This window comes from Oncorhynchus kisutch, linkage group LG6 (assembly GCF_002021735.2).
Source record: "Oncorhynchus kisutch isolate 150728-3 linkage group LG6, Okis_V2, whole genome shotgun sequence".
NCBI lineage: Eukaryota > Metazoa > Chordata > Actinopteri > Salmoniformes > Salmonidae > Oncorhynchus > Oncorhynchus kisutch.
Window position 1 is genome coordinate 65763898 of NC_034179.2, and position 13395 is coordinate 65777292.

The 13395-nt window shown below is 39.9% G+C and overlaps 1 protein-coding gene across 1 annotated transcript; it reads left to right on the top strand.

Moving 5' to 3' along the window:
* Window positions 1–9218: 9218 nt before the first annotated feature.
* LOC109892218 (interferon epsilon-like) lies at window positions 9219–11715 on the top strand. The gene is made up of 5 exons (XM_031825927.1): window positions 9219–10135; window positions 10325–10396; window positions 10486–10635; window positions 10751–10828; window positions 10976–11715. Exons 1-5 carry the CDS (start codon window positions 9992–9994, stop codon window positions 11063–11065), a joined length of 534 nt encoding a protein of 177 aa, XP_031681787.1. The 5' UTR covers window positions 9219–9991; the 3' UTR covers window positions 11066–11715.
* Window positions 11716–13395: the final 1680 nt, after the last annotated feature.

Below are 13395 nucleotides of genomic sequence, written 5' to 3' on the forward strand. Positions count from 1 at the left end.
TAATTTGGATGTTGGAGGGGGTTGGACCCCCCTTTGCCTGCAGAACAGCCGAAAATCTTTGGACATGGAAACATTGCTCAGTCGGTATCAAGGGCCAGGAAATCATTCCCCACACTATTACACCACCGACAGCAGCCTTTACCATTGACACTAGGCAGGGTGTTCCACTGCAATTTTTCATTCTTCCCCTCTTGTCAGGGACTGATTTTAGACCTGTGACACCAGGTGTGTGCAATTAATTATCAGGTAGAAGAGCAAACCAGCAGGCTCTGGACCTCGTTGGGTAAGAGTTGAGTACCCCTGTCCGAGACACTGTTGTCCGTGAAAAGCCCAGAAGGCCGGCCATTTCTAAAATACTGTAACCGGTGCGCTTAGTACCGACGATCATACCACACTCAAAGTCGCTTAAGTCACTATTTTAATAGTATAATACATGAAGTAGTACAATTATTAACGTTTTTCTGTCACGCCCTGACCTTAGATATCCGTTTTCTTTATATTTTGGTTAGGTCAGGGTGTGACTAGGGTGGGTACGCTAGTTTTTGTATTGTCTAGGGTTTTTGTATGTCTAGGGTTGTTGTAGGTCTAGGGGTTTTTGTATTTCTATGTTGGCCTTATATGGTTCTCAATCAGAGACAGCTGTTTATCGTTGTCTCTGATTGGGGATCATATTTAGGCAGCCATTTCCCCTTTGTGTTTGGTGGCATCTTGTCTATGTGTAGTTGCCTGGCAGCACTCGTTTGTATAGCGTCACATTTTGTTCAGTGGTAATTCTTTAAATAAATAAGAATGTACGCATACAATGCTGAGCCTTGGTCCGATCCTTATAAGGAACGTGACAGTTTCAAGGCATAAATCAGGATAACATCATGATATTTAATTACCTGCCATCAGGTACTTATTTCCTTATAGTTGCATTGTTGAAAAAGTATTGATAGCTCAACATCCCTTTTGAATATATGTAAAAAGTTGTGCTCACTTTCCAAGGTTCGTGGGCTTGTAGATGTTGTCGATAGCACAGCGTCAAAGGTGCCTTCCCAGACGATGGGTGTCAACCATGGGGTCACTGCCATCACATCAGTACATCTAGAGAAACAGAACAAAGTTCTGGCCTGACTGTGTTGTACTGACCAGAGCCATGTTATGATCTCAATATGACTTTAACATAAGATTTTTTTAAATGCAGGCTGCTTGTACAATAGCCTGGGACAACAAAATGTAATTACTTAATTGTAATTTAGAGATTTTTATTTTTTATTTTTTATTTCTTCTTTATTTAACCAGGTAGGCAAGTTGAGAACAAGTTCTCATTTACAATTGTGACCTGGCCAAGATAAAGCAAAGCAGTTCGACACATGCAACGACACAGAGTTACACATGGAGTAAAACAAACATACAGTCAATAATACAGTAGAAAAAAAGTATATATACAATGTGAGCAAGTGAGGTGAGATATGGGAGGTAAAGGCAAAAAAAGGCCATGTGTAACGTTCGTTTTCGTCCTCCTCTGACGAGGAGTAAGAAATGTCAGACCAATGCGCAGCGTGGTAGGTGTCCATAATTGAATGAAGCAAAATGAACACTGAACAAAAACAATAAACAACAAAAGAACAGTCCCGTAAGGTGAATGACAAAACACTAAACAGGAAATAATCACCCACAACTCAAAAGTGAAACCAGGCTACCTAAATATGGTTCTCAATCAGGGACAATGATAAACAGCTGCCTCTGATTGAGACCATACCAGGCCAACATAAAAATCCCAAATTATAGAAAAAGGAACATAGACAACCCACTCAACTCACGCCCTGAACATACCAAAACAAAGACATAATGAAAGAACTAAGGTCAGAACGTGACACCATGGTGGCGAAGTAAATACAATATAGCAAGTAAAACACTGGAATGGTTGATTTGCAATGGAAGAATGTGCAAAGTAGAGATAGAAATAATGGGGTGCAAAGGAGCAAAATAAATAAATACAGTAGGGAAAGAGGTAGTTGTTTGGCCTAAATTATAGAAAGGCTATGTATAGGTGCAGTAATCTGTGAGCTGCTCTGACAGCTGGTGCTTAAAGCTAGTGAGGGAGATAAGTGTTTCCAGTTTCAGAGATTTTTGTAGTTCATTCCAGTCATTGGCAGCAGAGAACTGGAAGGAGAGGCGGCCAAAGTAAGAATTAGTTTTGGGGGTGACCAGAGAGATATACCTTCTGGAGCGCGTGCTACAGGTGGGTGCTGCTATGGTGACCAGTGAGCTGAGATAAGGGGGGACATTACCTAGCATGGTCTTGTAGATGACCTGGAGCCAGTGGGTGTGGCGACGATTATGAAGCGAGGGCCAGCCAATGAGAGCGTACAGGTCGCAGTGGTGGGTAGTATATGGGGCTTTAAATAAAAGACTCACCGTGGCTGCCTTCCAAGCAATGGGAACCTCCCCAGAGAGGAGAGACAGGTTAAAAAGGTTAGAGATGTGCTTGGCGATGAATGGTGCTGCAACCTTAATTAAAGAAGAAAGGATCTAAACCATCCAACCCAGATGTTTTTTAGGGGGTTCAGTTTAAGGATCTCCTTTAGCACCTCAGACTCAGTGACTGCCTACAGGGAGAAACTTTGTAGCGGGCCTGGGGGAAAAGAGAGAGGAGCATCGGGGCTAGTCGCATAAGAAGGGGTGGGAGATAAGGAAATGTTGGACGGGCAATGAGGCTTGGCTGAGTCAAAGAGGGATCCTGACTTAATTAAGTGGTGATTAAAGAGCTCAGCTATGTGCTCCTTGACAGTAACAACCACATCATCAACAATAAGGGACTTTGGCAGCTGTGAGGAAGAGGGTTTATTCTCCAGGTTTGTAACCGTTTTTCAGAACTTCTTGGGGTTAGACCCACAGAGAGAGAACTGCTCCTTAAAGTAACTAACTTTGGCCTTCCTGATAGCCTGAGTGCACCTATTTCTCATTTGCCTGAGTATGCGTGTGCCGAGCCTTTCGCCAAATGGAATTCTTGAGGTGGAGTAACTCTGCCAGATCACAGTCGAACCAGGGGCTGAACCTGTTTTTAATTCTGAGTTGCTTTGTTGAGGTGTGTTTGTTAACAATACCACAGATTTTTTTTTTAAAGAAGGTCCAAGCATCTTCTATAACAATTTACAGAGACCAGCAAGAGTCTATGACAAATCAAGACAGGTCGTTTCACTGAGCAGCCATTACGAATACAAAATAACCTCATTATATAGCCTACACTATTAGGAAAAAAAAGGTTCTGGAAAAGAACCAAAACCTGTTTTCTGAGGGTGTAGGTTACGCATATTTCGTACCTTGAAGTTATTTACTTGTGTGTATTCAACTGGTAGGGCCTAAATAAAGGGGTGGCAGGTAGTCTAGTGGTTAGAGCTTTGGGCCAGTAACCAAAAAGTTGCTGGATTGAATCCCTGAGCTGACAAGGTAAAAATCCATTGTTCTGCCTCTGAACAAGGCAGTTAACCCACTGTTCCCCGGTAGGCCGTCATTGTAAATAAGAATTTGTTCTTAACTGACTTGCGTAGTTATGTAAAAATAAATCAAATAAAGGTGTCTCAACAGCAGAGTCCCAACAGCAGTCCCAACACCTTGGTACTGCTACACCTGGCTATCAGTGGTGCCTTGTTTGGCAGGGAAACAGTTCATTCAGCTTCATTCACTGCCTTTAAAAAAACATCGCTGATATGGATGACTTGCTTAAAAACATGGGGTTGCTAGTGACATTTGAGATGTAAAAATGATGGCATAAGGGGACAACGAGCGGAGAGGAGGCCATCCGTCATTTTGATTAAGACATTAATGAGCAAAATAGGTTGGACATAGTCAATATAACTTTTTGTTCAGCACTTTTGAAATGTATAGTGACAGAATTCAGAACATGGGCCGTTCTTACAGTATTCTCCCTGTACACCAAGTCAGAACCATAGGATAAATAAATGGGGCATATAAGCAGACAATGAAATTCAATGATTACATTTCTCTAAAACAGGCAATAGGCTACATGTGCACCACCAAGTCAGATCAGAAGGCGGAATTAAGAAGGGGAAAAGGCACCAAATTATTAGGATGAGGCACATGAGCTACTAACAGCTTACTACACAACGTGCACTTAGTATTACTTTCTTAGCTACAGTATACATATCTCCCTGGCATATTACATAATTTATGAATCAGCTTACAATACATTTTTGGACTCACCTTGTTGTGCTGTGCTCACTTGAACAGGAAGGTGGAGCTGTGGTCCTTCTTGGGCAAATTTTGTCATCAAAGTCTGGCATTCTCTGGATTTATGGTGCTTTCAAGACAACTGGGAACTCTGAATAAAAAACAAGGTTGAATCATGATGACGTCAGTGATCTTCAGGTCGGAGCTGTAGAAAGAGACCCAAGTTCCCAACTTGCAATTCCGAGTTGGATGACCATTCAAAACTTATTGGCACACAATTGGCTCAGCGTCGTCCGGGTTTGGCTGGTGTAGGCCGTCATTGTAAATAAGAATTTGTTCTTAACTGACTTGGTTAGTTAAATAAAGGTTACATTAGAAAAAAGACTATATATATTGTGATTTGACGTAATTTTAACTGTTGCCAATGACCCTCAGCCTTCTTGGGTGGGCACTTCTAATGTAACTCTATAATAATTAATTAATTTTGCACGCCCAATTTTTCAGTTTTTGATTTGTTAAAAAAGTTTGAAATATCCAATAAATGTCATTCCACTTCATGATTGTGTCCCACTTGTTGTTGATTCTTCACAAAAAAATACAGTTTTATATCTTTATGTTTGAAGCCTGAAATCTGGCATAAGGTCGCAAAGTTCAAGGGGGCCGAATACTTTCGCAAGGCACTGTATGTCTGGAATAGGAATTCGGGAAGTTTATTGTTTTTCATTGAATATTATGTTGATATGCAAATATCAGGAGGAATAACATCACATTTAGGATAACATTTCAATGAAAAGTAGTTTAATTTCAAAGTTGCATCACACTAGTACAATTTTAACCAATCAATGTCGTGTTTGTCTCTTTATTGCAATATTATAGCCTACATGGAAATGATTTGCAACACGGAGAAATAACATAAACATACACAGCTTAGTGGCAGAAATCATATTGTCACGAGTCCGACCGAGGGTGGTTTCCCTTCCCGGGCAGGTGGCGCTCGGCGGTCGTCGTCACCGGCCTATTAGTTGCCACTGATTGTCTTTCCTCCCCCTCCTTGTATGTTTATTGTAGCACCTGTTTATGTTTGATTAGTTTGTCTTTATTAGACAGCCGGCCCGGAACAATTACACGCATGTACATAAAGGACACGTTAAGAGTTCCCAAGGGTCCAGTCAGTTGATAAATCTCTGAACACTACTTCTAAAGGTTGGGCTACGTGCCCCACCTGTATAGTCTCCCTCATTGAAATGCCATGGATGAGGTAATATGTAATTCCCTAAGGCTATAAAAAAATGGCATTTCAAGCGGGGAAACTGAAAGAGCTTTGAAAATTCCATCTCTTCACCTTGCAAAGCTATTGACGACATTTGCGTTCTTGTCGTCTGTATGCAGGTGTGGCCAAGAATGTTGCTCAAATGATAGGCTATGCAAATACTTATTATCAAAACAGAGAATAATATAATATAATATAATGGCAGGTACACAATACTCTTCACGCAATGTATTTTTAAATACAGTAGCCTATGTGTTTTTGTTTAAATTGTACCTTTATTAAGTAGGCACGATAGCCTACAGTATAAGCATTTAAATGTATACTGTTTACATCCCCATTCCCATTCCCAAGGGATGGAACGTGTTACTAATTGTATGGCTACTCTTACAGTTGGACTCGACACAGCTGCTCCACGGCAGTTATTGCAATTTACGACATGTAGCCTACATGGCATTTAATTATTTTGTTGTAAAACACATTGACATTGGAATATAAAAAGGTATTGCAAACAATTTCTTGTGGACCTGATTTTGTTATTCAATATAAAGATATGAAAAAGTATTGGTCACATACACATGGTTAGCAGATGCTATTGCGAGTGTAGCGAAACGTAGTAGGTTCGGAAAATTAGGTTAAGTCCAGGAAAAGGGTTAGGGTTAGCTAAAATGCCCAAAAATATATATACTAATTTGACAATTAGGAACCCTTCTAGGCATGAACCTGGGACGGCTTCTGTCCCGGGGACGATGACATCAGTGAATACAAAACCATAAAACGCTTTCACTTTCGAAAAAAAACCTATTTTACATACCACTGTATTTCGTCACCTATCCCCGTAGGTAGAACGCAACACGTGACCTATTTAGATGATTAGCTCAATTGTTGTGAATTATGTTTTGTAGCCATCTTTTCACATGTTTTAGAACATAACTTTTATATATGGTACCAGTGGCGAGCCATCTTTCAGGGCAGAGCCCCACCTGTGATGAGCCCCTATTTTTATCAGAATTTAGGCTTTCCTGTTTTGCATGTTATTTTGGCATTAATATGTGTCCCATTTCAGATTGCAAACAATGTAAAAAAAAAACAATATACGTATATATCAATGAGTTAATAAAGCCGCATACAAACATGGTCTCATTTTTGTTTTCTTGAATAAGGCAGCTCCAAAATGCAGGTGTTTCAGCCTAGCTCCGTGTTTTCTGTGATGGTGGGGCATGCCAGCAGAAATTACAGAGTGTTGCGGTAGAGCTTGCAAATCCAAGCCCCTTGGGTGCTGCCATAGAGTTGCATTAAACTGCCCATCCAAGAAGGCTCAATATCATTGGCCACGGACAAAATGATATCAAATCACATTATATCTACAGTAGCTTTGATTGGACTGAGGATGTCAACATCATACATTCAAAATCTTAGCTAGCAGTCATCAGCATGAATCAAGTCAACAATCTACTTACTGGTAAATCGTTTTCAATCCTTGTCATATGAAGATAAATAATGGAGTGAAATTATAGATAAAACATCGGTCAATGGACATAAACATTACACAGCAAGTTGGAAATCGCAAATTCAACAATGAGTAGTTTGGAATGAATCAGTGGCTAACTGCAAGCATTGCAAAGCAATCATTAGCCTGCTATTCAGTGGAGTGGCTGTGTGATTCCAAGTCTAAAATTAAGGGTCTCTTTTCCTAGTTGAAAATGATAAACATTGAACATTGGCCATGCTGTAAATGAAGCATGATTTGTGCTGCACTCAAAACATCTGTTAACTCTGACATTAGTGAGTTCAAGACAACTGGGAACTCGGCTACGACTGGGAAAATACGTTTTGAACTTTCATCCAACTCGGAATAGTACATTCGGAACTCGGGACTCTTGCTAGAGCTACGACCTAAAGATCACTGATGTCATCATGATTCAACCATCTTTTTCCTATCGAGTTCACAGTTGTCTTGAAAGCACCATAAGTCCAGAGAAAGCAAGACTTTGATGACAAAGTTTGATGACAAAATTTTCCCATGAAAGACCGCTGTGCCACCTTCCTGTTCAGGTGAGCACAGAACAACAAGGTGAGCCCAAAAATGTATTGTATGCTGCTGCATAAATTATGAAATATGCCAGGGAGATATGAAAGACCGCTGTGCCACCCTAATAATCTGGTCTATTTACCCTTCTTAATTCCACCTACTGTTCTGATTTAGTCGTGCACTTGAAGCCTATAACCTTTTTTCGAGAAATGCAAACATCGAATATTGTAATATTTATCCTACGGTTCTGACTTGGTGTACAGCGAGAACACTGTAAGAATGGCCCATGTTCTGAATTTTGTCGCTGTACATTTCAAAAGTGTTAAACAAATAGTTATACTGACTATGTCTGTCCTAGCTTGCTCATTCATGTCTTAATTGAAAGTACAGATTGCCTCTTATCTGCTTCTTATCCCCTTATATGTACATCTCAATTGTCAGTTGAAACCACATTTGTTTAAGCAAGTCCGCCATATCAGCTATGTTCTTTTAAAAGGCAGTAAAATAAGCTGAATTAACTGATTCCCTGCCGGACAACGCTCCTTTGATTGCCAGGTGTAGGGTGGTAAGGATTCACTCCATTGTGCTGAAAAGAAAGCTCTGCTTTTGGAACAGCTTTATGTAGGCCCTAACAGTTTATAGGCAACATTTGTCACCTTTATAGTGTAATTAATGTATTGTTTAGTGTTGTGAGTCCATAGAAAAGTGGATGGGGGAAGGGGTTTCAGAATAGCCTGACCAATCACATTGTATTAGGTTACGTGTACTGCTCTGAAAGCAAACAGAACTGAAACCAGGTGTGTATCTGCCATATTTGACCAAAATAAGACTATGTTGAACTTTTAACCAAATGAATGAACAGAGATGACGTAGACAACAGAAGAGTTCATCGTTACATGTTGCTTATACAGGCAATAAGCATGTAATAATCATATTGAGTGAGCTAGCCTAGCAAGCAAGAATTTCACTGCACTTTTTATACATCCTGTAAACTGTGCATGTGACAAATTCAATTTAATTTGATTTTATTTGCTTTGATTTAATCTCCCAGTGTATTCAACTTATATTTTAAAGCACACAGTTGAGAATGGCATTCAAGTGATTAATACAGCAATTTAAGAATTCGAAGCATCCATATCTTCTCTTCTCTAACTGCTACCGTATATGTCCCCAAACATGAATTTTAAGCATCCATCCTCTCTAAAAATGTTGTCCTCGTAACAGCACCTAAGGGGGAAGAATGTCCCCTGCTGGCCTGTTAACATCACTTCCATCAGGTCAGAAAATGTCAACCGTGTTTTATATGGGGTTGTCTCAATCAGATTAGACTCTTACTTAAATATGACAGGCGAATTTCTTAGGAGATAGTGAGTATTGTAGATTTTGGGGCCTATAGACAATAAATATCCAGTAGGTATGACTCGTATTTATAGTAAGGTTTAGTCTATTGTCATGGTGTACATGCTTGGCAGCTAAGCGCTGAATTGCATTGTACTGTTCATTTAAATAAATAACCAAATAATTACCTAAACAAATCAATCATGTGAAATTATGTGATATATTCATAAAAAATATATAAAGGTTGTGTTCAAAACCATATGAGAAGATGGCTACAAATAGAATTCATGACAATTGAGCTAACCATCTTAAAAGGTTCTACCTACTGGGATAGATGACGCAATGCAGGGGTATGTAAAAACTGCTGTTTTCGAAAGTGAAAGCGATTTATGGTTTGAATTCACCGATGGCATCATCCCCCGCGACAAAGGTTGTTATTTATTTATTAGCATTTTTTGCAACCCTGAACCCTTTTCCTAACTTAACCTACTTCTCCCAACCTGCTTCGTTAATAATTGCTTAGTATCTAGCTGTAAATAAATAAGGTCCACAATAAATATTTTAAACTACCTTTTTATATTCCAATGTCAATTTGTTTTACAACTAAATAATGAAATGGCATGTAGGCTACATGTAGTACATTTCGATAACTGCAGTGGAGCAGCTGTGTGGAGTCACACTATTATCATCATGTTCTTCTTTCTGTAACGTAGTAGCTATACAATTAGTTACACGTTCCATCCCTTGGGAGAGGGGATATAAAAAAGTATTCATTTAAATGATTATATTGTAGGCTATCATGCCTACAGTATAATGCATAGGCTACTGTATTTAAAATGCATTGCGTGAAGATCACTGTGTACCTGTCATTATATTATTCTCTGTTTTGATGATGTATTGGTGCAAATAAGTATTTGCATAGCCCATGCTTTGAGCAACATTCTTGCGCACACCTGCATAGACGACAACGAAACATTTCGTCAACAGCCTTGCAAGGTGAGGAGATGGAATTTTCAATGCTCTTTCAGTTTCCCTGTTTGAAATTTCCTTTTGTATATAGCCTTAGGAAATGACATATTACCTCATCTATGATATTTCAATGAGGGACACTATAAAGTTAGGGCACGTAGCCCAACGTTTAGAAGTAGTGTTCAGGGATTTATCAACTGACTGGACACATGGCAACTCTTAACGTGTCCTTTGTGGTACATCTTCTGTGTATAATTGTTTTTTACCCGATTGTGTATGCTAAATGCAGTGACCGAAAAGTGCAAATATATTATCTTTCTCAAACTCGCCAGACCCTCAATGATCTTGCCGAGGTAGGTTAATTTCTTTAACCTGTTACAAATTGACCATATTTAGAAATATGGCTCAGAACACAGGCTGTTGCATATATACTGTGAGATCACACGTTATTTATTCGAGTTGAAAAATAGATTATTGGAGCTTGATTCATTCATATATTCAGTTGTTTTGTTGAGATATGGTGTATTTTGTGTGTGGTATAGGAGAGGTTACCAAGAGGCTGTATACCAGAAGCTGAAAGGTTAAGGGTCCAACGTCCAACGCTTCCAAAAGAGGTGATGCTCAGGAGATCATGAGTGGCTACAGTGTTTGTGTTAGTCAAGTTCAGTTGCATGGTTACACGGGGTGTTATTCTGATTTACAGGAGGGGGTAAAGGTTTGGACACTGAGACTTGCGTTTCAACTAGCCAGCGAGCTCTTCCAACAAAACCTAACTCTTGTGAAATGGAATTCCATCAAACTCAGGGACCTTCAAGAACTTCTTGCTCGACAAAATATGACCTATTCGGAATGTGTACGTTCTTGGTGATGTTGAATTTTTATTTACTGTAGCTTTTTACACAATTATTATTATTATTGTTAATCGCGTGGATATTTATACTAATGTTGTTTGTTGTTTACTATTTCAGGTGAGAGACATGAGTGTGCATCTAAACCTTCCAATTAAGAACTACTTCAAAGAGCTGGATGACTTTCTTTTACATGAGGTAAAACATATCATAGGTTGCATTTTTTGTCAGCTGTGTTTCAAGTCTAAACTATTGAGCGGGGTGGAGTGGGCCTAGCCTATACCTATGGTGCATTATGTATTATTTTCACCTAAAATAAATATTATTTCATTTTTTTTCTTTCAGCGTTTCAGCGCGTGCTCATGGGAGGTCGTGAGAGCTGAAATGGGGAGCATCATTTCACAAGCAATCAAAAATGCCAAGAAATACGTGTGAGAGTAGCATTACTTTTAGTTCAATTCTGCATTAAAATGTAATTTTGTTTAATATATTAAGTATGCCACTGTAACCTTTATATATTTAAATTATTTATCCGTGTTGCAAATAATTGCAAATAATTGCCATGTACACTATAATATTTAAATAAAAAGACAAACACGCTTTATATTGGGTTAAATTGTGCTAGCAATTTTGTAAAATTGTGTGGTGTGATGCAACCAACGACCAACGATGCAAGCAACCCCCCCCCCCCATTTTAGGGAAAGAAAAGTATTAGGATAAATTCACATGTGGTTATTACAGTAGTACATGGTTTGGTCCCATATTCATAGCACGTAATGACTACATCAAGCTTGTGACTACAACGTTGTTGGATGCATTTGCTATTTGTTTTGGTTGTGTTTCAGATTATTTTGTGCCAAATAGATATGAATAGTAAATCATGTATTTAATGTGTGTCATTTTGCAGTCACGTTTTTAAAAATATAAGGCAGCAGAATGTGAAAACTTTGCATAGCTGTGTACTGTAAGAGCGAGCACCAGTGTCATCGGACCCTCCTCTACGCGTTTCCCCCCTATGGTCGTGATTCACCCCACACTGAAGATAGTGCTTCCGGAGGACTGGTCATTGGTCATTGTGGCTCCCCATTGGCCCAAACTACCATTCTTATGTACAATAAAAGTGGTTCACGTAGATCATTTACGTAGATCATTTGCGTAGGTCATTTGCCGCAGCCAGAAATTTGGAATCTGTGGGCTTGGCCCTTGAAAGGTATAAACTGACAACACAATAATGTGAGGCTTCAACCCAATCACACATTCAATTCATGCATATATGTACATAATGCATTTCAGCAAATTTCGTGCGTTTGCTGAAACATATGATGCTCCACGAGAGGATAGATTTACGTGGTGGGCTATGAGCTTTGGTGCCAAGATAAAGGAATTGTTCCTCTGGTGGACATTTTAATGTTCATACAGGTTTTCTTTTCGAGCAGGGCCGTTTATTCTCTTTTTCTCCAAGGTGGCATAGCAGTTCAGACGTCTTTTGTCCTCGTCTTGTCGTGTCCTGTATATATATATATATTTACAACTTTTTCACATACATTTTATTTTTATTTTCCATCAACTCATCTTCAAAACACTCTCCTGCAACCCGCCTCACCAATGTATATTTATAAAAAAGTATTATTTACCTCAGATCTGTAATCCTCCAAGAAGCTAGCCAGAAACTCCAGGAGGCTGGCCTGAAACTAGCCAGAAGCTAATCCAGAAGCTAGTTCAGAAGCTAGTTGGCTCCTTTACTGGCAAGTCGTTGGTGTTCAGCTAACCACGGTTTGTGGTCATCGGCTATCCTTTGGCTCGAAAGTCTATCGCCAGTTCTGTACGGCGCAGCGCGGCTCGGAGCGGAGCATACCGGACCAATTTTTCTCTCCATGTCCCTGGATTTCGACTGCTCTCTGGACATTCATGCCCGGATCTCACAGCTAGCTAGCTGCTATCCGTGTGACTATCGGCCTTCGTCGATTCCGGAGCAAACATCAATTGTTCCGGAGCTAGCAAGCTCCGTCAATCACTCCTGAGTTCCATCAATCGCACCTGGGCTGCAGTCGCCTATCCGGACCCGGTTTGCTGCCTTCGCGGAGCCCCACCGGGCCTTCACAACTGGACTGCCAACGTTATCTACCCGAAGGAGTTATTCGGCTGGCTCCTCCGTCGCGACGTTACCTGAACGCCCATCTGCGGCCTGCTAACCGTTAGCTGTCTTACCGGCTGCTATCTGAATAGACAATCGGACATATTTTTTATTGAATTTTTTTTAATTTAATTTTTTAAATTTATTATTATAATTATGTTTTCTTCTTGGGCCTCTATAACTATATCTATTGTTTTTATTTTTGTTGTTGTGTGATTTGGATTGATCCCCTCTACCACACGGAACCCCACTAATCTACTGACGGAGCGCAGGAGGTGGCTAACAACAGACCTCCATCCTATGCTAGCTTGCTACCGATGCCCTGGCTAGCTGTCTAAATCACCAACCAACCTCTCCACTCACCGGACCCTTTTGATCACTTGACTAAGCATGCCTCTCCTTAATGTCAATATGTCTTGTCCATTTCTGTTCTGGTTAGTGTTTATTGGCTTATTTCACTGTAGAGCCTCTAGTCCTGCTCACTATACCTTATCCAACCTATTAGTTCCACCACCCACACATGCAATGACATCTCCTGGTTTCAACGATGTTTCTAGAGACAATATCTCTCTCTTCATCACTCAATACCTAGGTTTACCTCCACTGTATTCACATCCTACCATACATTTGT

What these genes read in the sequence shown, in the direction of transcription:
- LOC109892218 (XM_031825927.1), top strand. Translation starts at nt 9,992, where the DNA reads ATGGCAACTCTTAACGTGTCCTTTGTGGTACATCTTCTGTGTATAATT. An exon ending in CCCTCAATGATCTTGCCGAG is followed by an intron (nt 10,136 to 10,324) that starts GTAGGTTAATTT and finishes TGTGTGGTATAG; the next exon opens with GAGAGGTTACCAAGAGGCTG. An exon ending in GTCCAACGCTTCCAAAAGAG is followed by an intron (nt 10,397 to 10,485) that starts GTGATGCTCAGG and finishes TCTGATTTACAG; the next exon opens with GAGGGGGTAAAGGTTTGGAC.